The sequence below is a fragment of the Lithobates pipiens genome, unplaced genomic scaffold, assembly GCF_037356315.1.
Source record: "Lithobates pipiens isolate NorthernLeopardFrog02 unplaced genomic scaffold, aLitPip1_a1.2 Scaffold_16, whole genome shotgun sequence".
In the NCBI taxonomy this organism is placed as follows: domain Eukaryota; kingdom Metazoa; phylum Chordata; class Amphibia; order Anura; family Ranidae; genus Lithobates; species Lithobates pipiens.
This window is the reverse complement of record NW_027507748.1, coordinates 548,737,252-548,760,932: the sequence shown is the minus strand read 5'-3', so window position 1 is coordinate 548,760,932 and position 23,681 is coordinate 548,737,252. Positions and strand designations below refer to the sequence as shown.

Below are 23,681 nucleotides of genomic sequence, written 5' to 3'. Positions count from 1 at the left end.
TCTTGTTGACATCAATGGAATCATTTTGTTTAATACAGTGAAATACTTAATCCAAAAAACATAAATAGCGTTATAGGTATGAGTAACTTTTTTACACTGACACTTTGGTATATCAGGCATCCTGTATGTAAGAGATAGTAAGGAACCTACGTTGGATGTGCTTGGTGATGGTGAATCATTTTCCAGCATTATAAACAGGTAAGCAATAGGGCTTACCAGAACACTGGGTTAACCACAAAATGGCACAGGGTGGACTGGTTAACTTGCTTTACAACAGCAATGCCTGGATAAAAAAAACTGAAGACTTGCGTGGGTAGGCATATTCCCTGATACCAATTTATGATTTAGATTTCAATTTTCACTGCAGTAGTGAATCAATACTCTACACAACAAGCTTTGTTTTATTATATACTCCGTCATGACAATGGGGCTTAAATAGAATATTACTGACAATCAAACAAAAGGATTCTGATTTTTACATTAGTTATAGATTAACATTACCCTCATGACAAGCTTCATATAGATCCTGCTCTTCAGTCCAGAGTTGTCCAGCTGGAACCACTGGTCTAATGTCAAGTGGTCAGCACAAAGGATTCGGCTCAGCGGAACTGACAAAGTGCCTAGGGTTTGCTGACGATCGTCATCTTTTACCTGGGAAAGAATACTTGTTTTACCATATGCACCAGCATTAAATATGGAAGTAAGATTATCTGACCATTAATCTGCTAACTAACCTGTATGTCTAGGTCCAGTAAATTTGGATTACGCAGAAAGAAACGGAATGGTTGCTCCCACACAGGGCAGTTGGTATTGTACACAGGCTGTTAAAAAAAAACACATACTTTTAAGGTGTGCGAATCAGACAGATAGACAGATAGTACATTGAGAGAAAGGGAACAGAGAGCAAGAAAGAGAAAGAAATAAATAAAAATTGTACCTGAGTAAATCCACTGAGCTTAGTGAATGAGGTGAAACTCTGCTGACATGCATCATCCAATCATGTCTTAACAAAATGCGTTTTTAAATATTTCTTTACATTGTTTTTGCACTTTGCAAGGGAATTTTCCCCAGAGCCTGATGAATGTGGTGAAATTTCACTTTGGCAAGAATAACCAATCGTTATTCTTGCCAAAGTGAAATTTCACCACAGTCATCAAGCTCTAGGGCAGTGATGGCGAACCTTGGCACCCCTGATGTTTTGGAACTACATTTCCCATGATGCTCAAGGACTCTGCAGTGTGGTTGAGCATCATGGGAAATGTAGTTCCAAAACATCTGGAGTGCCAAGGTTCGCCATCACTGCTCTAGGGAAAGTTCCCTTTCAAAGTCCAACTTCCTCTTACAAAGTGAACAGTCTTTAGTAAATCAGTGATGGTAAATCAACCCCCAAGTTCTTGCTGCAAGATATAATCCAGCCATTAACAACTTCAGTTCTTGCACCTGTACAGCCACAGACCAGAGCAATTGTTACATTTCTGATTCAGGCCTGTTTATTTGGCAATCAATAACTTTGTCATTACTTAAAGCGGTTGTAAGACCCATATTAAAAAACAAAACAAAAAAAAAAACCTGCAAGACAAAAAGGCATAATGAGCTAGTATGCACCGCATACTAGCTCATTCTGAAATACTTACCTTAGATCTAAGCTGTTGCAGCGATCCCCCTACACCACTGTGACCGGTGACGTGTCTCCCAGAGTTATTTCTGGGTTCGCTTGCTCCGGCACTGTGATTGGCCGGAGCCGCGATTATGTCACTCCTGCATATGGGCGTGGGAGCCGTCAGTCACGGCACAGGCCCTTTAGAAATGGCACAATCTAGCCATTTCTTCAGCGCGCATGTGTCAATGACGTTTCCACAAGTGTACATGGTAAATATCTCCTAAACCGTGCATGTTTAGGAGATATTTACAGTACCTACAGGTAAGCCTTATTATAGGCTTACCTGTAGGTACAAGTGGTGCAACAGGAATTATAACCACTTTAACCATTTCACTGTCAGGTCTATATGACATACAGAAGTGCCTGCAGGTGGCCAGGTCAGTATGGCATACAGACCTAATGTCTCCCTCTTCTATAAGCGTATGGTCACCTCAATGACTATAAGCTTATATCAGAATTGTTCAGCAGACTCTGCTGAACAATTCTTTAACTCTGATCAGCGGATTACAACCCACTGATCAGCGTTATTAACCCCTAATGTGACCGTCCCACCCACCCTACTGACTCCCTGCCCCCTGCCTCTCCACCCCCGCAGCACCGTTTCATCTAAAACTGCCCCCCCCCACTCTCCTTTCCTATACCCTTCACCCCCCGGCACTAATTACCCCCCCTGCAAACCCGCTGCCAACAGCCACCATCATTAGACGGCTTCCACGCCTGCCGGCTTCAGGTGTTGCATGGGGCTTGGGGGGGGGGGGTCCATATGTGTCCCCTCACCAGTCAGATTTCCCCCCCCAACTGCTCCCGCACCCCTGATCCATGGCCGCTCCAAGCGGCATCTCTCCTTCCCTACCCTCCGCCTGCATCTTCTCCCTGCACAGATCTCTGTGATCTGTCATATTGTTGACCGCGGCAGGGGAGCAGTGCGGGTGGGGGTTGGGGCGCTTTAGTGAAAGCCCTCCAGAGCTGTAATGTCACCGGTGAGCCCTGGGTTCCGAACCGAAGCTCCGAAGTTCCAGCAAGGTATGCCGGACCTTTGGAGCGCATGCACCAGGGATGTCACCGGCTGCATGCAGGGTGACTATTTCGTAAACCGTGCAGGTTTAGAAGATATTCATTTTACCTACAGGCAAGCCTTATTATTATAGGCTTACCTGTAGGTAAAAATGACCAAGCAGGGTTTACAAAAGCTTTAACGTTTGTAAAAAATGAATGTCCAAAACAACGAAAAATCATTTTTAAAATCATTTTTTTTAAATTGAAAAGGGACTCTATTTAACTCCTTATTAGCCTTTAGTTTACCCTAAGCAGTCTAAATTAACCCCTCAGCCTCTTCATTTAACTAATGTTTTACTGCCATTTTTTTGTCTATTTCTATTTTATTAACCATTAATATTTAAACTTTTTTATGACTTATCAGGTTGTTTCAATTAACATCATATGCAGACTGAAGCTCACCCCCTTGTCCTGCAGATGAATGAAACACAGTAAATACAAAAGTAACAATGTTACTTTGTTTTTCTCTGAGCAGTGTTGATAAAGTTGTTACAGGTCGTTTTTGACAGCAGCAGCTTCTACAGATGTTGTATTTACACTGCAACTCCTGCCTTTCATTTTGCATGCTGGGAATTGGTACTACTACACATACTGGTTTTAGCTTGATAAATACAATTTGGGCATGTGTAACATACCCAATATCCTCAAGTAATTAATAACGTGTTATGAAAGTGGTCTGGTACTGAACAAGTAACAAATCAGGGATATTTTTAGATAAATATAATATTTCATGGTAAAGTTTTGCAGTCATTTATCCCACTAACAGATAAAGTTATACTTTCCTTTTCACGTTTTGATTTCAGCACTCAGGTGAGGTGGTGGAAACCTGTTTGCAGAACTCAAATGAGTCACCACAGCAATTTCTCACCCCCTATTAGATTGCCAATTTTAAGTATAAAAATGCATGCAATAAAACCTTAAAGGAATGAAGAAAAACAAATAAGAAACTACACAAACTACACATCCCACTCTGTCCATCACTCACCCTGCTCTCCTGGGTCACATCTTGTATGGAAATCTGCACCACGGGGTTTGGTTGCTTTAATGACTTTTTAAGCTAAAGACAGGAAGAAGACATTATAAAAAAATATGCTGTGCTGTCTGAGCAAATGTACAGTGGAATATGAGCGGGGAAATTACTACAGTCTGTGCAGGAATAAACACTTGACAAAATAAAAAAATAAATAAATAAAAAATCACTCAAGCTACGTTAAAAAGGAAATGTTATATAAAACACATGCATATATAATATACAGTGGGGGTTATTTACTAAAACTGGCGCATGCAACATCTGGTGCAGCTCTGCATAGAAACCAATCAGCTTCCAGGTTTTATAGTCAAAGTAGAGGCGTAACTAGAACCTTGAGCCCTGCCATAGTGGCGGAAGGCCAGGGTCCAGTCACAAGTGTGACCTTTGCAACCCTGGTAGTTCCACTAGTGGTGTCAGTATGGACTGTGAATAGTGTCAGTCAGTAGAGCAGTGGACAGTGGCCAGTAGGGCAGTGGACGGGGCCAAAAGGGCAGTGGACGTGGCCAGAAGGGCAGTGGACGGGGCCAGAAGGGCAGTGGACGGGGCCAGAAGGGCAGTGGACGGGGCCAGAAGGGCAGTGGACGGGGCCAGAAGGGCAGTGGACGGGGCCGGTAGTTTTCAATTTTTGTAATTATATTATTTTTAACCATTTTACTTTATTTTTGACAATCTTTTAGGAGCCCCGTTGGGGGGCTTTGCTGAGCTATCAGGGGTCTAAACAGACCTCTGATGTTTCACATTTGAGACAGAGAAAGGAGATTGAGGACATCTGTGCAGCCTCAGCTGCACAGATTGTATGGACAGGAATAATTCTGTACAAGGTTTCTCATTCATTAACGGTACTGATCACTGTGCCCATTCAGAGAAGGAAGAGACCAGTAAATTACACATTTACCAGTCCCTTCCCCCACTCTCCATCCTGAAAGAGCAGGACCAAGGAAACAGGGGGCAGCAGGAAACAAGTAACCTGGATACTAAGCCAGTGCAAGGATTTTTGTCTACAAAGGCGAAGGTGCATTTTGCAGCTCCCCCTTCCTCACCACCATTTTCCAGCCAAACCCGCCACACACAGAAACACACCTCCAGTATTAGAGTGCCTCACTCTGGATGAAGAAGCATAGGGGTCACGTTCAGGGGGTGGGGGTGAGGCGTGTTAAATGTAGTAGCAGATTTAAATACACTGACAAACTGAAGCCGAACTCCAGCTAACACTTTAAAATCAGTTACAGCAAACAGAGGAGGGCGGCCGTTTTACATCATTGCGATCACTGGACAGGAACTGTGAAGCTGCAGTGCTGCCTCTCTCACAGGCTCTGGCAATTTACTGCCCTTATCTTCCCTGGAATCTACATATTGCCAAGTGGACTTTCTGTGACCCCCACCTTATCCTTCTCTGGCTCAGATGTCCTGCACCTTGCCAGCTAGAGGAGGACTCGCTGTGACCTGTAGTCCCACCTCATCCTCCCTGGGATCGGATGTTCTGCACTTTTTCTGGCTAGAAGCGGACTCTCTGTGTGTCCCACCTCTCCAGCCCAGAGAAGCACCCAAACTCAACTTTATCTTCTTCCATGTGAGTGGATAGTGTTCTTAAAATAAATTGTTCATGATATATACTCAGAGGCACCACTCTCCTTGTTTTTCACCTAGCTGTATCCATGATTTTGTCAAGAGGCAAGCAGTCATCCATAGCCTAGGAACGCCAGCACCTGCCAGCACCACCTCAGGCTTAAGCACAAACATGATGGGGAGCTGCATGGTCCCCTTGCAGCGGGTGGTTATGCCCCTAAATCAAAGCTTAATGAACAAGCTGAAGTTAGAAGCTAATTGGCTGCTATGCACAACTACATCGAGTTCTAAGTGATGCAGTTTTACTGGATCTACTGCTGTATGTTGGTTTGGCAAGCAGATCTCTAAATCTTGTGTAGTTATTTTTGAGAGATGCCCTTCTCTGACCTGCCATAAGACTATAGATGGCCGCATAAACAAATATTAAGGGTCGTCATTAATTGGTCTAAGAGCTACAAATTATCAAATTTAAACATCGACTGCAAAGAATGGGATTGTTGGAATACCCTAGTCAGTCATTACAAGCTTTTATTACTGTAAAGTCAGAGGAATTTATTATTCCACGCAGGCATTTTCCAATATACTGGAAAATCTGAGATCAGAAGATTTACTGTAATAGGAAACAAGACTGTCGCTGAACTCATGACACACTTACCTTCTGGTCAAGTGGGGTAGACAGTAGCTGGTCCTGACAGTGCTACTGAGGACTGAGAGGTGCCTCATCACCCTGATATTATTAGCAAGCCATATGCCTATTAATGCCTAGCCCAAGACCTGCCATACATGGTTTGATAATTACAAGCAATGCTGCAGATTTTGAGCACCGTTCGTGATTATTGGGCTGCATATACACTGTAAATGGGAGACAGCAAGCTCTAGAGCAGTTGAAGGTGCTTGTCAGTGATAAACTCTAAAACATTGTTAACATTTTGTCCATTCTTACCAATGACACCACAAAGTTAGTAATTTGGTCCCTTGTTATCCCTCCCCTTTACTGCAAATTCCCCTCCTACCTTTACGCATCCCCTATTAAAATATAACTAAAAGCAAAACTTTTTTTTTAGTTTTGGATAGGGTGGAGAGTAATTAGAACACCTGTCAGGTTTTTATTGCTGTGTTTACAAAAGTGAAAATAAAGAAAACCCCAAATTTGAGTTGTCCCCAGAACAGTAATGGAGGGGATATCTTCCAATGGGGACACTAGTTCTGATGACCCTGGTGACAACCTGGGATTCCCTCATTTTAGAGGTATTTCCACTCACTTTTTGTTTTGGCTATGGGAGAGGAAATGAAGGGAAATATCCCTATGGGACACAGATAGCAATATAAAAAAACCGACAAGGATTATAACCATCCCTCACTATATGCCCAAAAAAAAGTTTTGCCCATAGTTCTACATTTAGTCCATCATGAATGCCGCTTTCATACTTCCATCCACCTTCGCAACTGTTTGGTGGCAGTCACCCCCCTCTGCCATTCCCTCCACTGACTTTTGATTGCCCAACAAATATGAATCAAAATATTAAGGACAGTATATAAAGCCATCAACAATTCTGCCCCAAGCTACATCACCAACCTCATCTCAAGATATCACTAAAACTGTACTCTCCGTTCCAACGAAGACTTCCTACACTCTCACTCCCTCATCACCTCCTCCAGAGCCTCTCATTTCCTCTGGAACTCCCTACCGCAATCTTTACAGCTATCTCCTACTCTCCATGCTTAGGCCATCCCTGAAATATCATCTCTTAAAGGAAGCCTATCCTGATTCTATTGTACTTTTACTTCCTATATCAGCTCAGTCCTCACAGTTATTACCTTTTGTATTACTTGTCCCTTACTTTTAGATTGTAAGTTCTGACAATCAGGGCCCTCCTAACCCTCTTTTATTGATTTGGGTGGGGACTGTACTATCTCCCTTATTTTGTTAAACACTGCACTATATAAAGCCTGATTTATAATAATATTAAGAAGAATGATACATAAAACTTGTTGGAGAAGATTGAAGGATCAAAAATACCATGCGCGCACCGCTATTGGCTTGGGACGATGATCACAGATGTAAAACACGGCATATTCAACCCTTCTATTTTTTAAGTAGCTTTTTAATCTGCCACTTTTTGAATTTAAAAATATAAAGCCTATGATGACTCCAAACATGCTGGAAGTTAACTGAAGCACAGCACAAATCTACTGGAACCAGTAAATGCAGACGACACGGCTAGGACACAAAGATTAAACATAGTTAATATTTGTTCCACATGGCTAGAATACTCATGTTTAACATAATGTACATTTTTCATAATCAGCCATGACTAATAAATATACACTTTCTAAAAATGGAATCCTTTAGAGTTTATGATTGTTTTAAATTGCCATTCCACACATACTAAAGGCATGTCCACTTAAAATTGGATTATTCCGTTTGAATAGACTGGAACAGGGTCTGCTCCCTCACCAAGTTAACGTATGTGTAAAAATAATCACTAAATTATCATTAAAGCTTCTACATGTTAAAGTTATTTCTAGTAATTTTCAATCATTTAAAATATGCAGCTTTCACTAAAATACACTGATCCTGCAAAACAAATGTTATTGTTTATGCATTTCGTGCTGCAACACATTTATGTCCCTGTCTGGCAGTTGTGCTCCTGCATTGACACCGTGTCACACAGGATTCCAATAGAGAATAAGTGGTGGTTTGAAAAGACACATTATGCGGTTCAGCAGGGACCGGCCAAGATTCGATCCACCAAAGTCGATACACTAATTGACTTTGGAATAACCAGCATGCCAGATTTCTTGCATGTGATTATTGCCGGTGGCTATAGCCAATAGGAATAATCACTGTGTTCTCCCGCTCTACTGGCAGGGATGGCTCCCTGCAACATGAAAACCTTTGGTTGCAGGAAAGTAAATTGCATCATCGAAGGCCTGCCCTAGTGTCTGCAAAAAGGCTCAGCAACACTGAGTTGAAGTGATAAAAAGGGGAAAACGAACGTTGTATTTAAAATAAGGTAATTGTCTATAACTATAACCTTGTCTTGGTCTGCTTTAGCAAACTAACTATTCAGTTATAGCTACTTTAAATACTGTATTGGGGATATTGTCAATTCAATTCACATGAAAGGTATATTCAAGTAGATGTAGATCAAGATCTAATAGAAGTACTGTGAAAAAGTTGTGGACAGCTTGTACACAACCTGTGGAATGCCAAGAATAGACATTTTATGGAAACCGAAGATCTAGATGTGGCTCTGTTGGCTTACTGTAGTGAACACTGCCACAGAATAAATCAAACAAGACAGATGACACAAAAACCATAACTGCCAAGATACATTTTGTGTTGCTTAGTCATTCATCTTAAAAGTTCAATAAACATATTTCCGAATTCCACCAAATTTGTTGTATCCACCCTGTAGCTAGAACAGGCGGCGGGGCTGATTTATAGAGAAGATGATAAACTGCCAGCAAAAAATAATCAGGCTGTATAAAATTCCCAGAGAATGAAAGATGAAACTTGATAAAATTGCCATTTTGCTCCAACTTCCCTAAATCAATCCCTAGAAGACATTAGCAATTTCTGAAAGTATACACAGTACAATAATGTCTTGTAGAACTGACAGACAGAAGAAGTAAAATGTACTTATACTAAATTATGTATTTTCTCTTATCAGTGGACTCTGCCTAGGTACTTACAGGTAGGTCATCTGCCCGATCCAAGTAGACAACGAGAATAGCAGAAGATGGTTCATTGGCCTTTGAAGATATTGTTTTATTAAAATTTATCATCTGAAAAAATAAATAATTAAGGTATAAGGTCAGGACTACATTTAGTGACAATACAGAATCTTTAAAATTCATATTCTACTTGTCCTACCACTAGTGAGCCCAGTGAAAATATTGGCTAGCACACCTGCCCATGTGCTCTGTATATACACTGGAATATTCCCTCAAAATATTCAAGTTAATTTCAAGCTAATGGAGTTGAAAATCTTCATTAAAAAGGTGTGTAAATGTTCACTTCAACTATCCAATCATGATACAAGCATCTGCACATGATTGGCTATTCAAAGTGAACAGGAATTTGCTTTTCAAAGTGAAGATTCTCAATTCAAGTGATTGTAAAGGCTCGCTTTTTATTTTTTATTTTTTTTAAAATAACAAACATGCTATACTACCCTCCTCTATGCAGTGGTTTTGCACAGAGCAGCCCGGATCCTCCTCTTCTCGGGTCCCTCTTTGCTGCTCCTAGCCCCTTCTCGCCTTTGAGTGCCCTACAGCCAGCAGCTTGCTACAGGGGGCACCCAAGACAAGTCAGAGCTCCGTGTATCCATTCAGGCATGGAGCCCTGACCTGGCCCTGCCCTCTCTCTCTCCTGATTGGCTGACTGACTTTGACTGACAGCCGTGGAAGCCAATGGCACCACTATTATGTCTCAGCCAAGCAGGAGGAGTGTTCTGGATGGCTGAGGGGAACGTGGACGTCGCTGAAGAGAGAAGGAGCTCAGGTAGGTAATTAGGGGGGTGCAGGAGGGGCTGCTACACACAAGGTTTTTTTTTTTTATCTTAATGAATTAAGATAAAAAAACTTCTGCCTTTACAACTCCTTTAAATGCCTTTAGTATTAGTGTAGCTATTTGATTGTCTTACCATATAATGATGGGCTCATAAGTTGTGGGGCCATATGTAGTGTCATGGCTGATCGATCACAGGTCCCAGAAGATTGCCTGGCCATTCACAGCGTGCAGCATGGCTCATGCATGCGCAGTACGTACATGGCTGTGAATCCACAGCTGGGCACCCACAGTTACAATGCTGGCACCTCGGAGTAGAGGAGGAGAGGAACAGGGCTTTGTATGCCCACATTGCTGGATCGTGGGTGAGTGTCTGATTATTAAAAGTCAGCAGCTACACTTTGTAGCGGCTGACCTTTAAATGGGTGGAACTCTGCTTTAAGTCCTGGCTGACAAACTAAAGTAGAGCACTTGAGGTGAAGCGCTTCCTTCCCCTTTACTCAGTCAATGGCAAGGATTTGCCCCTTTGCAAGGGGGGTGCTCAAGCAAATTGCAAATGCAGCAGAGATGAGCAGTGCTTCACTTATTAGTGAGTGTAAAACCTTTTGATCTGAATTAAGCATCTGAATTGCATGTTAGGTATCAAGAAATACTATAATGGACTAATCATTTAGTATTAAATTATATTTTCTTATGAATGGTGAGCCTTAGCGCACTAAACAGTTACAGACCAAATCTTAAAGATCATCTATACTATTTCTAGTGGCATCTTATATTCCTGAGGAAGCAGAGAGACCAAAATCTCAAAGATCCTAGCTCTGCATACCTCATCATGAAGTCCCACTATTCTGCTGCAATCTCAGTAATACTATAAAGTGAAACCCTATTGATATGGCTGCAGGTGGTGACAGAACATAACAAAGGCATGCTACTAAGGCTTCTAGGAGACACTGTATACAAAAAAAACAAAAAAAATAAAAAATTAACCTGCCAGAGATAGATACAAACATAATACAGATGGTACTTTCTTTACCTGCTCCAGCTGGGAAGCATTGGACTGGAGAGCGAGCCATTCCAGTCGAAGATGGACCTTCCCACTCTTTGCACTGTTCAATGTGAACCACTAAAAAAGATGAGGGAAAGCAGTGAGACATTACACACAGGGTCATAATACCTTCCATCTACTGAAGGGCTTATTCTGAACAAAACACCAAGAGATCAATGCAAGGGCACACAAAAAACAACTGTTTTCAACGTGCCCTATTCATACCACAACACTGTACTCAGGTGGGTTGCAGTATATTGCGTTACAAAAATGCAAGGTGGATTTGATTTTAATCAAGTCAATTTAAATCATGATTTAAAATCACTAGTAAAAAGGCTTGATTTAAATCATCATTTTTAAAGAGCAACTGTCATCTCTGTCCCGCAGCGGCTCCTCCTTTTGGCAAGTGTATGCCCGCTAACAGGCGCTGCCATGATGGATCTGAAATGACAGGTGCTCTTTAAATGTAAGAACTTATTCTTGCTGGTGGTTAGAATCTTCAATGTTTGCAAACAAAATTAAGATTTCCTATTTAGAATAATAAGCTGTCAGATTAATAAAACAGCAATATCAGAACCAATTCAATCATACAATTTGTAGTGTACCTAGATTTGCTAAACAATGGCATATTCCTGAAGCTTGTTTTATCTCATAGTTACTGTGAAATTGTGAGAATGCATCAATGCAGTGCATGCAGAGCTTGGATTCATTGAATGAGCTTACCAAAAATATAAAATATTGCAGAATATACTGCCTTGCGCTACATAACTAAGCTCCATTGCATGCTGAATAAACTAAAATTATTAATGTATCTTAAATAGATTTGAAGATATATTTTTACTCCAACGGCATTTTATTAAAATAAATTTGATAAATCATTGATTTTTATCCACCCAGCAATGTAGGCTTGCTGCATTTTTTTACAACACACTGCACCTTGACTCAAGTCATCGCATTTTGCACCTCTTTCACACAGATAAATGAAACGCAATTTTGTAACATTTCAATAAAGTTTAGATAAAAAGGTAAACAGTGCCTTACATTTAGCATGCAGGTTTGTGTGAAAAAGCCCTGCATATATTACACCTACCTGGTCCAAGACTTGAACTTTCTTCACTTCACCAAGATCCAACTTCATCCTGAGATCGAGAGAAAATGTAGTTACAAAGTTAAAATGGACAACACCAAGCAGTTTTAGCACACACACACTCAGAGCAAAATTATAAACACAACACTTTTGTGTTTGCCCCCATTTATTATGAGCTGTACTTAAAGATCTACAACTTTTTCTATGTACACAAAAGAGCTATTTCTCTCAAATATTGTATACAAATCTGTCTAAATCTATGTTAGTGAGCACTTCTCCTTTGCCAAAATAATCCATCCACTTCACAGGTGTGGCAAGATTGATTAGACAAAATGATTATTGCATAGGTGTGCCTTAGCCTGGCCATAATAAAAGGCCACTCTAAAATGTGCAGTTTTACTGTACTGGGGGTTCCGAAAACCAGTCAGTATCTGGTGTGACCACCATTTGCCTCACGCAATGCAGCGCATCTCCTTTGCATAAAGTTGATCAGGTTGTTGATTGTGGCCTGAGGAATGTTAGTCCATTCCTCTTCAATGGCTGTACGAAGTTGCTGGATGTTGGCAGGAACTGGAACACACGTATACGCCAATCCAGAGCATTCCAAACATGCTCAATGGGTGACATGTCCGTTGAGTGTGCTGGCCATGCAAGAACTTGGATGTTTTCAGCTTCCAGGAATTGTGTACAGAGCCTTGCAACATGGGGCCGTGCATTATCATGCTGCAACATAAGGTGATGGTCGTGGATGAATGGCACAATGGGCCTCAGGATCTCGTCACGGTATTTCTGTGTATTTAAAAATCCCATCAATAAAATGAACCGGTGTTCATTGTCCATAGCATACGCCTGCCCATACCATAACCCCACCGCCACCATGGGCCACTCAATCCACAACATTGACATCAGCAAACTGCTCACCCACACAACGCCATACATGCTCTCTGCCATCTGCCCTGTACAGTGAAAACCGGGATTCATCCATGAAGAGAACACCTCTCCAAAGTGCCAGATGCCATCGAATGCGAGCATTTGCCCACTCAAGATGGTTACGACGACGAACTGCAGTCAGGTTGAGACCACAATGAGGATGAGGAGCATGCAGATGAGCTTCCCTGAGATGGTTTCTGATGGTTTGTGCAGAAATTCTTTGGTTATGCAAACTGATTGTTGTAGCAGTTTTCTGGGTGGCTGGTCTCAGACGAGCTTGGAGGTGAAGAAGCTGGATATGGAGGCCCTGGGCTGGTGTGGTTACACATGGTCTGCGGTTGTGAGGCTGCTTGGATGTACTGCCAAATTCTCTGATATGCCTTTGGAGGTGGCTTATGGTAGAGAAATGAACATTCAATTCAAGGGCAACAGCTCTGGTGGACATTCCTGCAGTCAGCATGCCAGTTGCACGATCTGACACTGACTGGCTCCCCAACCCCCCCCCCACCCCCCATTTTACTCACCCGAGTCCTGTATTCCCCTGCCGGAGACAGGTTCTTCCCCTCTCCCCGTTGTCTCGACTCTTGATTGGATAGATTGATAGCAGCGCAGCCATTGGCTCCCCCTGCTGTCAATCAAATCCAAAGAAGCGGGCACGGGGGCAGAGTCCTACATTTGGCGTCTTATGGATGCCGAATGCTAGATTCGAAAGCGCGCCTGCAAGGTAACCCCCCCCCCGGGAGAGTGCATCTCCTAGGGTGTTATACGATGCGGGAAGAGCTACCAGCCCCGCCGGAGGACCCCAGGAGTCGAGGATCAGAGCCACAAACTGCACAGTGGAGGCAAGTACGACATGTTTGTTATTTAAAAATAAAATAAAAATGAAGCCTTACAATCACTAAGCTCAGCTCATGATAAATACAGGTAAACACAAAAGTGTTGCGTTTATATTTTTTCTCAGTGTATATATAAAAATTCTATAGGTTTTGCTGTCTTGTATGACTTGTGTTAAAAGCACAATGAAGAATTAGGCACATCTTTTTGTTGTTTCAGCATTGCAAAATGTTTTCACTAATTTGAATTTCAGGCCCAAAGTACTTCAATGCAACTGCCAAGTGAACAAAAACTATTTGATGAACAGATCAAATGTACACAGACAAACATATCCAGGTACATCCAGCTATCAATTGGTAAATTAGCAGATACAAAACACTTTTAGTAAATAACAAGGAAATGCTTATTTGAAGGGAAAGATTAGTCACTATACATGGATAATAAAATCATTTAAAGTGGTGTTGCCCCCCAAAAAATAAAACTACTTAAAATTCTTAAAAAAAATCCAAAAAAAATAATTGGCAAAAAAAAAATTTTTTACTCACCTCTAAATACCGGTTGCTAGGGGGTCCCTCGTAGTCTGCCTTCTTCATTGCCCGGGCTGGTGACATCACTTCCCCTCGCGCCACACATTCACCTGGGACCTGTCACGTGTCCCAGGTGACTGTACGGCGTATCACGGCGCCCTGCGCCGCTCGCGCATGCGCAGTGGGTGCCCGGCTGTGAAGCCACAGCCGGGTGCCCACAGTATGCATGACGGCGCCGCGAGCGGAGCGAGGGGGGGGCTTCGTTCCCCCGCATCGCTGGACCCTGGGGCAGGTAAGTGTCCGATTATTAAAAGCCAGCAGCTGCAGTATTTGTAGCTGCTGACTTTTAATTTTTTTTTTTTTAGGGGGTACCCCACTTTAATAAGAGAAACAGACACAATTGGATTTATGCAAGATTCTGAGCACCTAGTCTTAAATGAATTGAATTCTACAAGTTTACGAAATATTTATATTTATCCCCCTATTTGGCTTTACTTTGTGTGAATGCTTCTCCTGTTAGAGAAGCATTAGAGAGGCTTTAAGAGACTGACAGTTGCTGTATTTTCAACTGCCAGAACTCAGTCCGATAACACACACATGCAGTTTACCAGCATAAAAGTAAACAATTGTATCAAATACAACATGCTATCATTTTGTATGTCTCCAGGTCTCATATGTTGCAATCCTGTGATACATATACTTGGTAGACAGTAGGTGTTATCAGCCTGAAGGCAGTTGGCAGTGAAACAACTGTCAGGCTTCATATAGCTTCTCACCTCTTCAGGTTCACACCTATACTCTATAGCAGGGGTGCTCAACCTTTTGAAGAATGAGGGCCTCTTAAGTGATTTGGTAACCAGTTGCAGGCCACAATGAAATTAAATTATTCATAATTTCGACTTCTATTTTGAACAGCATAATGAACATTTTCCTCCTGAAACTGCTGGAGGGAGAGGAGGAAAAGACGGCTTTCAGCGGTTGCAGGCGGAAAATGTAAAGGATTGGTTCCTGTATATGCTGCCCCCACTGCCCCTCTTGTCCAAGTGTAAAACAGAATACGACAAAGAGACCACATGGGCACCCTGGAACATGGGTAGGGGTCAAAACTGTGACCTCTGCAACTACACCAGTGGTTGGGTATGTTATAAAAACACGTCTCAACTATGGGGTTTTCCCGCCATCAAACCACAAATGCAAAATAAGCCCTGACTGTCCTAAACTCCCTATAAAAGGTTGTTTTCACACTGATGCACCACAGTTTACCAGCACCGCAGTGCACCCGTGGCTTTCCTTCATGTTAGATGCACTATGACATAGACTTCTATTATATCTTCTGGGTGTGGAGAACTTTCTGAAAGTGCACCAAAATTCCTGCATTGAGTTTGAGGTCGAGGGGCACATCAGAGGGCTCCAAAGGGACACAGGTTGAGTACCCCTGCTCTATAGCAGGTCCAATGAGAGGTCCAATGATATCATTGTAGATGCATGAAAGCGCATGTAAAAAGTATGTCAACGCATCAGAATGTACACTAAACACAAAACGCATGATAATAAAACACACATACAGTAGGCGTAAACATGTGGTGTGTGTTTTAACATGTTTAATGTATCAGTGGGTCCAAAACACATTATAGCTCTTACAGGGGTTAGGAGGCACCGTATGCAACAATTATGGCTAGATACCTGCACACCTGGATTAAAGCAAGCAGATTGGTGCAAGTATAATATCCTGGCTTTATTCCTAGTTCTGGCAGCTATTTAAAATTATAAAACAAATATTCATATCCTTTTAATGAGTGTTGAAATGTGTTGACATAAGTTTGTACACATTTTCGCACACGTCGACCCACATTTTATATTCACTTCTTATCATTTCAAAGGGCCCCTCAATGTGCGTTGACAGTTTTTAAAAAAATGCAAATGTTACGGTGCATTTTGATACATTGCAAATACTGTATCTGAACAAGCACTATTCAAAAGAATGTTGTTTTGCATGAAAAGATTTAGACACAACCTGATGTAAGCAAAAAAAGGATGGTTAGACTCACAGAAAAATATCTATAAACTGTTGATATGTTACTACAGACCACTGCTCTGTATTAAATAAATTATGTTAAATTCATTTTTTATTGTTTCGTCAAAAGATCTTTTTTGAAAACCATAATTTAGGACAGAAAGTTTTAACATAAAATTACAGCAAATGTTTATAAAGGTTAAAAAAACCACAGACACTGCAGAAACCTATCACACAATCTGTTTCCTAACATGTACACATGTCACAGGCTTGTGAAAAGGACTTCATCTGGCTGATCAAAGATAAGAGAGATGACCACACACAGACACAGCAGCCATTTGCAGTGGATAGACCTTTGAGGTAGAAGTCATCTTAGCTCAGTTATTTCTGAATATTAGACAAATAATCGTCCGTTTTTTTTTTTTTTTTGTGTTGCATGCTAATCTCGTATCAAAACGAATAGGTTACTAAAGTTCCGAAAACGCTCGTATAGCAGAAAACAAATTTGGAAGGGATGTAAATGTGTTGTATTTTATTGTAATGTATTCTTTAATTTCTGAGCATGCTTGGTCTTGCTCGTGCAATTTTTTTTGAACAAATACCATATTAATTACATGAGAATCGTTCATTCTGTTATCATAGGAGAAACATTTTTTGTGTTTGTCCCTTCAGATAATTTTGCATGAACTGTCGTGCTCAGCTCTCAAAAAGATGTGCACTAATGATCAGATTATTAGACGATTGCTCAGCAAAGCAGTATTCTTTGTCCGATTTTCTCATTGTGTGTACTAGGCTTAAAAGAGATAATTTTAAGTTTTGCAAACTTCTCCTCATACCCTGAAAAATCTTCAGATATCTGAGATAAGGAGAACCTATGCTATATAAAAGGTTTGCCATTCAAGGGTCATTTTAAATCCCTATTCAAGTAAACCAGAGGTCTCAAACTGGCGGCCCTCCAGCTGTTGCAAAACTACAAGTCCCATCATGCCTCTGCCTGTGGGAGCCATGCTTGATACTGTCAGCCTTGCAATGCATCATGGGACTTTTAGTTTAGCAACAGCTGGAGGGCTGCCAGTTTGAGACCCCTGAAGTAAACCTGTCTATACATCACAATTGCAAAACTAATACAAACATCAAGTATTTATACAGGCACATACCCTTTACTGAAGAAGTCTGGTGCCAGAATAACCAGCTATAAAACCGATGGTTTTCTTATATTGCTTTTTACATAAACCAGTGCTTCCCCTGCCCATGCTACTTTCCACTGCATCCTTTCTTCTGGGATCGTGGTCGCTGTAAGTATCCGGAGCCGCAATGACATCACTCCTGCGCATGGGAGCCCTTGGTTCCGGTGTCCCATCATATAAGGTCCCCATCAGATAGCTTCCGCTGTGTACTGAGCATGCGCAGTACACAGCAACACATATTCCGAAAATAGCCGAGGATGAACGGCGCCTGCGCCGTGAGTCCAGGTTCTAGCCTCATCATCCAAGTGGACATAGAGTAGGAATAAAAAAAGAGCCGAGCGCAGCGAGGCCGAGCCCGAAGCGTGGCGAGCTAAGCTCGTCCGCGAGGGGCCCTCTAATTTTCACAACCCTATGTCCGCTTGGATGGGGGGCTACCACCTCCACTCACAGCGCAGGCGCCGTTCAGCTTCGGAGATTTTCCGAAGCTTCTTCTGCCCCATACTGCGCAGGCGCTGTACGGGGCGGATGCTATATGATGGCAGGACACTATCTGCCAGAACACCGGCAAGAAGCTCTGAAGTTCCAGCACGGCAAGCTGGACCTTCTGAGTGCAATGCGCCACCGACGTCACCAGCTGCATGCAGGATGAATATCTCCTAAACTGAGCAGGTTTAGGAGATATTAATTTTACCTACAGATAAGCCTTATTATAGAACTTAGTACTGCAGTCCTTTCTACTGCCTTTACTTGCGCTAATAACATGCTGCCTTCCAGCACCCAAGTACCTATAGCAACTTCAAAACACTGCCCTATAATTTACATTCTTGTTAACTACAAAGTTCTGTTATATGATACTGTTACACAAATTTAGACACTGTATTTCTCAGTGAACATTATATATGAAAGATCAGGGTGGCTACAGGAATATTTGGAGCATACAACTACTGATGTTAGTAAAAACATTACCTTGCAAATGGTGACAATACAAAGTGAACATTGAAAAGATCATAAAAGCTGTAAACTTTCTGGCAGACTCCAGTTTGTCTCATCAAAGTCTATATTGATCCTGTGGAAGATTTGTTGGCCCAGGGTGATCTTCGTAAGCTGCTGTCTGTCTAATGTGGCACCCCGCTCAGCATTGATTCTCCCAAGGTTAAGTGCCTGTGGGATCTCTGGAAGGCTGATATTCCCTCTTTAGATGTAGAAGACTGGGAGGACTGTCTTCAGCAATGTCCCAGACTGACTCTTTCCTCTTGAGACAAGCTTAACCAAACCAAGTTCCTGCATAGAGTATACTATAATTCCCCTGAGATTGCTGTTTTTTGATCAGATTTGTTTGATCGTATTAATCTCAGGTTTCAGTTGTCCATTCCCAGGTCTCCAGAATTGGCACTACTGGGGATCCATAATGATGATCATCGCCCTCACCCTACAAAATGTTAATCTCATATATTTTATATTTTGCCAAGTAAGAATTTTTTTTTGTAAATGGACTTCTACTGTCCCCACTGCTGCTTTATCTCAGGAAGCCATGATAGGTTCTACTTTGCCACTCTATAAACTGACTTATATTAACCATGGCTGTCTGTGGAAGTACGATAAAGTTTGGCGCTTCTAGACATCCCAGTAGGAAGTACTCTGTGGACCTTCTTGGTTTTTGTGTGAGGAAGGGAGGCACCCTTATGGTGTCACCTCTTGCCTGCCTCTTTGCTCTCCCTCTGTTGATAAACCCACCAATCCCTTTTCCCCTGTTCCCTTCTCATGTTCCTTTTATGTTTTCCCCCTTGATGTTGTATTTCCTTGAAAGGGGTCTTGATGCATTAGACCTGTGTCATCTCCTAGTCCCACCCTGCATTAGATGTCTCTGTACGCCTAGTAGTGTATACATTTATGAGCTGCCATGACCTGTTGGACTGTATTGTTCTCGTTTCTAAACCTATCTAGCTACCTTTTGTTTGCATTTGCCATATCAATTGCTTCCTGAAATACCATGTATTGCTTACACCTTCAATAAAGCAATCGTGTTTGTTAAAAAAAAAGTCTATGTTGTAAAACATCATGTATAATTTATCAAGATAAAAAAATACAAAAATCACAAAAATTAAGGATTGTAAGGCAACACTAAAATTATTACCAAGAGAGAACAATCTTAAAAAAATATGTACAGTGTGAAAGTGTTCTTTTGTTTTCTTCAACAAAACAGTTTGTGCTTCTAACGTCCTGTTTGGACTGACAGCACAGTGCCTGTGAAATCCCAATCAGCATTTGCTGCCCTGCCCAAGGTACTATAGAAACTCTGTTTATTCCCCAAACCTCTCTGCCCCCCTTCAGTGCATACAATGATTTATATCCCAAAAAATAATGCTGCTGCATTAAAATGAGAACAGCCTGAAACCTCCCCTTCTGGGGTCCCCCACCGGCACTCTGGGGTCATCCTCTTGTTCGTGTGCACCACAGCAAACAACTTTCTATTAGGGCACATGTGCAGGCTTGCTCCTGAGCTGGACTGTTTGCATCCATAGACACACAAACACACACACACACTGTGACTCTGCCCCCACCCCCACATCCTCCTCACATGATTTGACTGACAGCAGCAGGAGCCAATGACTCCCACTGCTTTAAACCAAGCTTATGAGAGCAGAATTGAATCTAGGCACAGTGCTGGAACGATACAGAACTCAGGTAAATGTTAGGGAAGGGGGCTGGGGGCGCGGCTATTGGGGTCAAACACCTTTAGAACAAAAAAATGGGCACTGCTCCCACCTATAACTGCCATTGGTAGCAAGGAGAACATGGAAGGGCGACACATGTCAAATAAAACAAAGAAAATTCCCAACTCAACTCACCATTTAGCCTGTGAACAACCAAATTATCCGGTCTAACAGTTTGTGTTAAAAACACCTTTAGATTTTACAACCACTTTATTTCAATGAACCTGTCAACACACTGTGTTGTAAAAAGGCTCTTGGAAAATGGTGGAGGGCCTACATCGGTATGAAATTAAAATTCAGCAGCTGCTCCACAAAAAGTTTGCAAGTGATGTCACAGAGAGTAATACAAGTGGTTTGTTGCTACAGGAACAGGTAAAAAATAATACTGGGACATGACATTCCAATTCTTCATAAAAAGTAATGTGGCTGCAATCCCAAATTATACCAATCTTATACCAAGCAATCTGTGATGATCACTATGCTCCTGACAGGAAAGCATTGCAAGGAATAATTTTCTCCTAAATGTGTACCTAGTGTTGAAAACACTACAAAAAAACTTTGCAAATGTTGTCCCTTACCGTCCTAGGAAATCATCTTTATCAGGATCCTTATCAAACAACTCAACTTCTAGCTCTTGTCCAGGCACTTCATGTACTATTGCCTGCCAATGAAAGCAACAAAGAAATATGATAAGAAAAACTAATAAAGGTCAAATAGATAAAACACAGTTAAATAAGATATATTTAAAGTCGGCCATAGATGATTCAAATCTCGACTGGTTCAGCAGAGACCGTGCAAGATTCGAACCATCTATGGGCAGACTGATAGCACCCAAGTAGATCCATCAATCAATTTGTGTACAACCAGCATGTCACTTTTACATGCAAATATTGCCAGCAGCTATAGCCGCCGCCTCCCTTAACCTTTTTACCTGCTAAAGGATTTGTAATTCTGTGAAGAAAGTCTTGTGATTTACCTACATTGCTACAGTACATACTTGGGCAGGTTACATATTTCTCAGTTCAGCAAGACAGCATCCTACACCACTTCTTCATCTCCCGCCTGTTCAATGGCCAATAAATGAGCATCATCACCTCTGTCCAATGAGTGGTAAAGTGTTTTTCCTAGCTGTGTAGCTTGGCAGAGGCAGATGAATTGCATGGTTGGCTCAATAAAATTAAAAATCTTTTGGTAGGTAAATGATAAAAATATATAGTATGTATTTCTACCGTGTATTTAGTAATTTGCCCAGAGCTCCAGGCAGAAGTGATATTTCACTGAACTTGATGGACTTTTTAAACCTGACCATGTTACATCATAAATCTGCACCAGATCAATAAATGGTTAGTGAATGAGTAGGTTGTGATAAAATGACTACCTCATACATCTCATTCCACACAGGGTTCAGGTTCTCATTAATGGTACGGCTGGTGAAGACCTGTGTCCCTACACGCACTATGGCATAAGGATCAGACTTTCCTGCTAGCAATCCTCCCATCTGAAAATCTTTTGGAGACAGACTACGAGCTTCCAAGAGATGGATACGCACAACGCCCTGAAAAGAAGAATGGGGAAATCAGAAAATGCAAAACAGAATAAGCAGAATAAAGGAATGAACTAAGTACTATCTTCTACTAGTGTCTGGGAGGTTCATGGGATACATGATTTACACATTACTAAGATAATAAAAAGGCATTCTATTTTATTAAAGATGCCAAGGCACAATGGACCTTCACAACAAAAAAGAAATTTGCATGATTGCAACCCTTTTAAAATCCAACAATTGTTTTATTTTTTTAATTTTGATTTTTTTTTTCTCCCACATCACTCTGCTCCCTGCCTCCATTCCCACCTAGACAAGAACAACGTATATTGTGCTCCTGCAGCCTTCTGGAAAATCCACATCAGATATTCCAGGAGGCATTGGCTTCCATACAGTAGCTGAGGGAGGACAGATCTGGCTGCACGTCACCAGGGGACTGGCTGCAAGGTTCCGGTAGAGACAGCAGGCCCCTGATGACATCAGAGATGATGTTGTTGTGGGACCTGGCATGTGGCGGTGGATTACAGTAGGGTAATGTACGTGTGTGTGTGAGAATATGGTAAATGAGCATAACACCTAGGTTTGGTTAAAATGCTAAATATTTGTGGGGTCTGGGTGGTATGTGAACTTTCTCTTTACACTCTTTGTCACTGGCCTGAAAATGTCAGGGGAACTGGTGTGCTATCAAACACATGAAATTATTACATATGTGGTTTTAAATGCAAAGTCCACCAGTAAGCTGTTCCCATGGACTTTGTACCTGCTAAAGGATTTGTAATTCTGTTAAGCAAGATACCTACTGTATATACATCATACTTAGAAATAACTAGTACTTTACATCCTAATAGCCCATTTATCCCAAAGAAACACTGTAATAATGACCGAACTGTGTGGCATAGTATGGGCATCTGGCAGATATAACTATAGAATGTGCCTAAATTAGTTTCACTGTTGTGTGAATTTATGGCGGAGAAATAAAGTACAATGGGTGATTACATTGACCATAGACCACTGTTTCTCAACTTCAGTCCTCAAGGCGCCCCAACAGGTCATGTTTTCAGGCTTTCAATTATTTTGCACAGGTGATTTAATCAGTTTCACTGCCTTAGTAATAACCACAGCCTTTTAATCTGAGGGAAATCCTGAAAACATGACCTGTTGGTGCACCTTGAGGACTGGAGTTGAGAAACACTGCCATAGACCATAGCACTTGTGCTGATAAATTCCATTAGAAAAATCCAGAAAAATATGGGAGAGATTTAGACATAATCTATGAATCAGGCATAAAGTAACAAAAAAGGATGTAGTGAGAATAACACTGAATGTGACCTAGGAAGACTAAATTATTAAACACAATAACTGGTTACCCTGGGGAGTGGAGAACGGAGCTCTGCTACATGAAGATCTTGCGTAAGGGGGATAGCAAGGCGATTTGGCAGCACCAAGAACCCAGAAATGATGTCCATAATCATGGTGTCTGATATTAAACTGTAAAAATGCCAAAGTAGAGTTAGGACCAAACACAGGAGGGTAAAACAGTGAACATAATAAGATGGAGCAGATCAAACACTTGCAAAAAGCAACATGCACAGTAAGTGTGGTAAATAACATGAAAACAACAAGCAGTGCTTCAGATCTCAAACATCATTTGCAATCTGGCAGCATCAATCCTCCTAGGGGTCAGATGACAGAGTCTCCCTGTTAGTAGGGTCTGAGCTTTTCCTCTTCTGTAGAGCAGAAGGCATGGAAGGCAGATAAAAGCAATTTGTAATAATGAGTAAAAAGGCTTGCATTGTCATCCACTTAAAGTGGAACTTCACTCTTTCAATGAACTTTGCCTATTTTTAATCATCATACTTCTACCATTATTAATTATATAGGGAAGTAGATCATATTTACTTGTCTTAAAAAAAAATTTTTTACATTTCTTCAGTAACTTCCTGATTTCCAGGCCTAGACAAATGATGTCATA

The 23,681-nt window shown here is 41.5% G+C and overlaps 1 protein-coding gene across 2 annotated transcripts in view; it reads right to left on the bottom strand.

Moving 5' to 3' along the window:
* ESYT1 (extended synaptotagmin 1) overlaps window positions 1–23,681 on the bottom strand; it is a 157,268-nt gene that overhangs the window by 52,767 nt on the left and 80,820 nt on the right. For both annotated transcript variants that reach the window (XM_077483405.1, XM_077483407.1), the window contains 9 exons: window positions 23,077–23,197; window positions 21,545–21,721; window positions 20,745–20,827; window positions 11,964–12,012; window positions 10,862–10,951; window positions 9,012–9,104; window positions 3,702–3,773; window positions 735–821; window positions 502–651 (listed from right to left, as the gene is read on the bottom strand). In XM_077483405.1, the coding sequence (XP_077339531.1) occupies window positions 502–651; window positions 735–821; window positions 3,702–3,773; window positions 9,012–9,104; window positions 10,862–10,951; window positions 11,964–12,012; window positions 20,745–20,827; window positions 21,545–21,721; window positions 23,077–23,197 (922 nt within the window). The remainder of the gene's footprint in view (window positions 1–501; window positions 652–734; window positions 822–3,701; window positions 3,774–9,011; window positions 9,105–10,861; window positions 10,952–11,963; window positions 12,013–20,744; window positions 20,828–21,544; window positions 21,722–23,076; window positions 23,198–23,681) is intronic.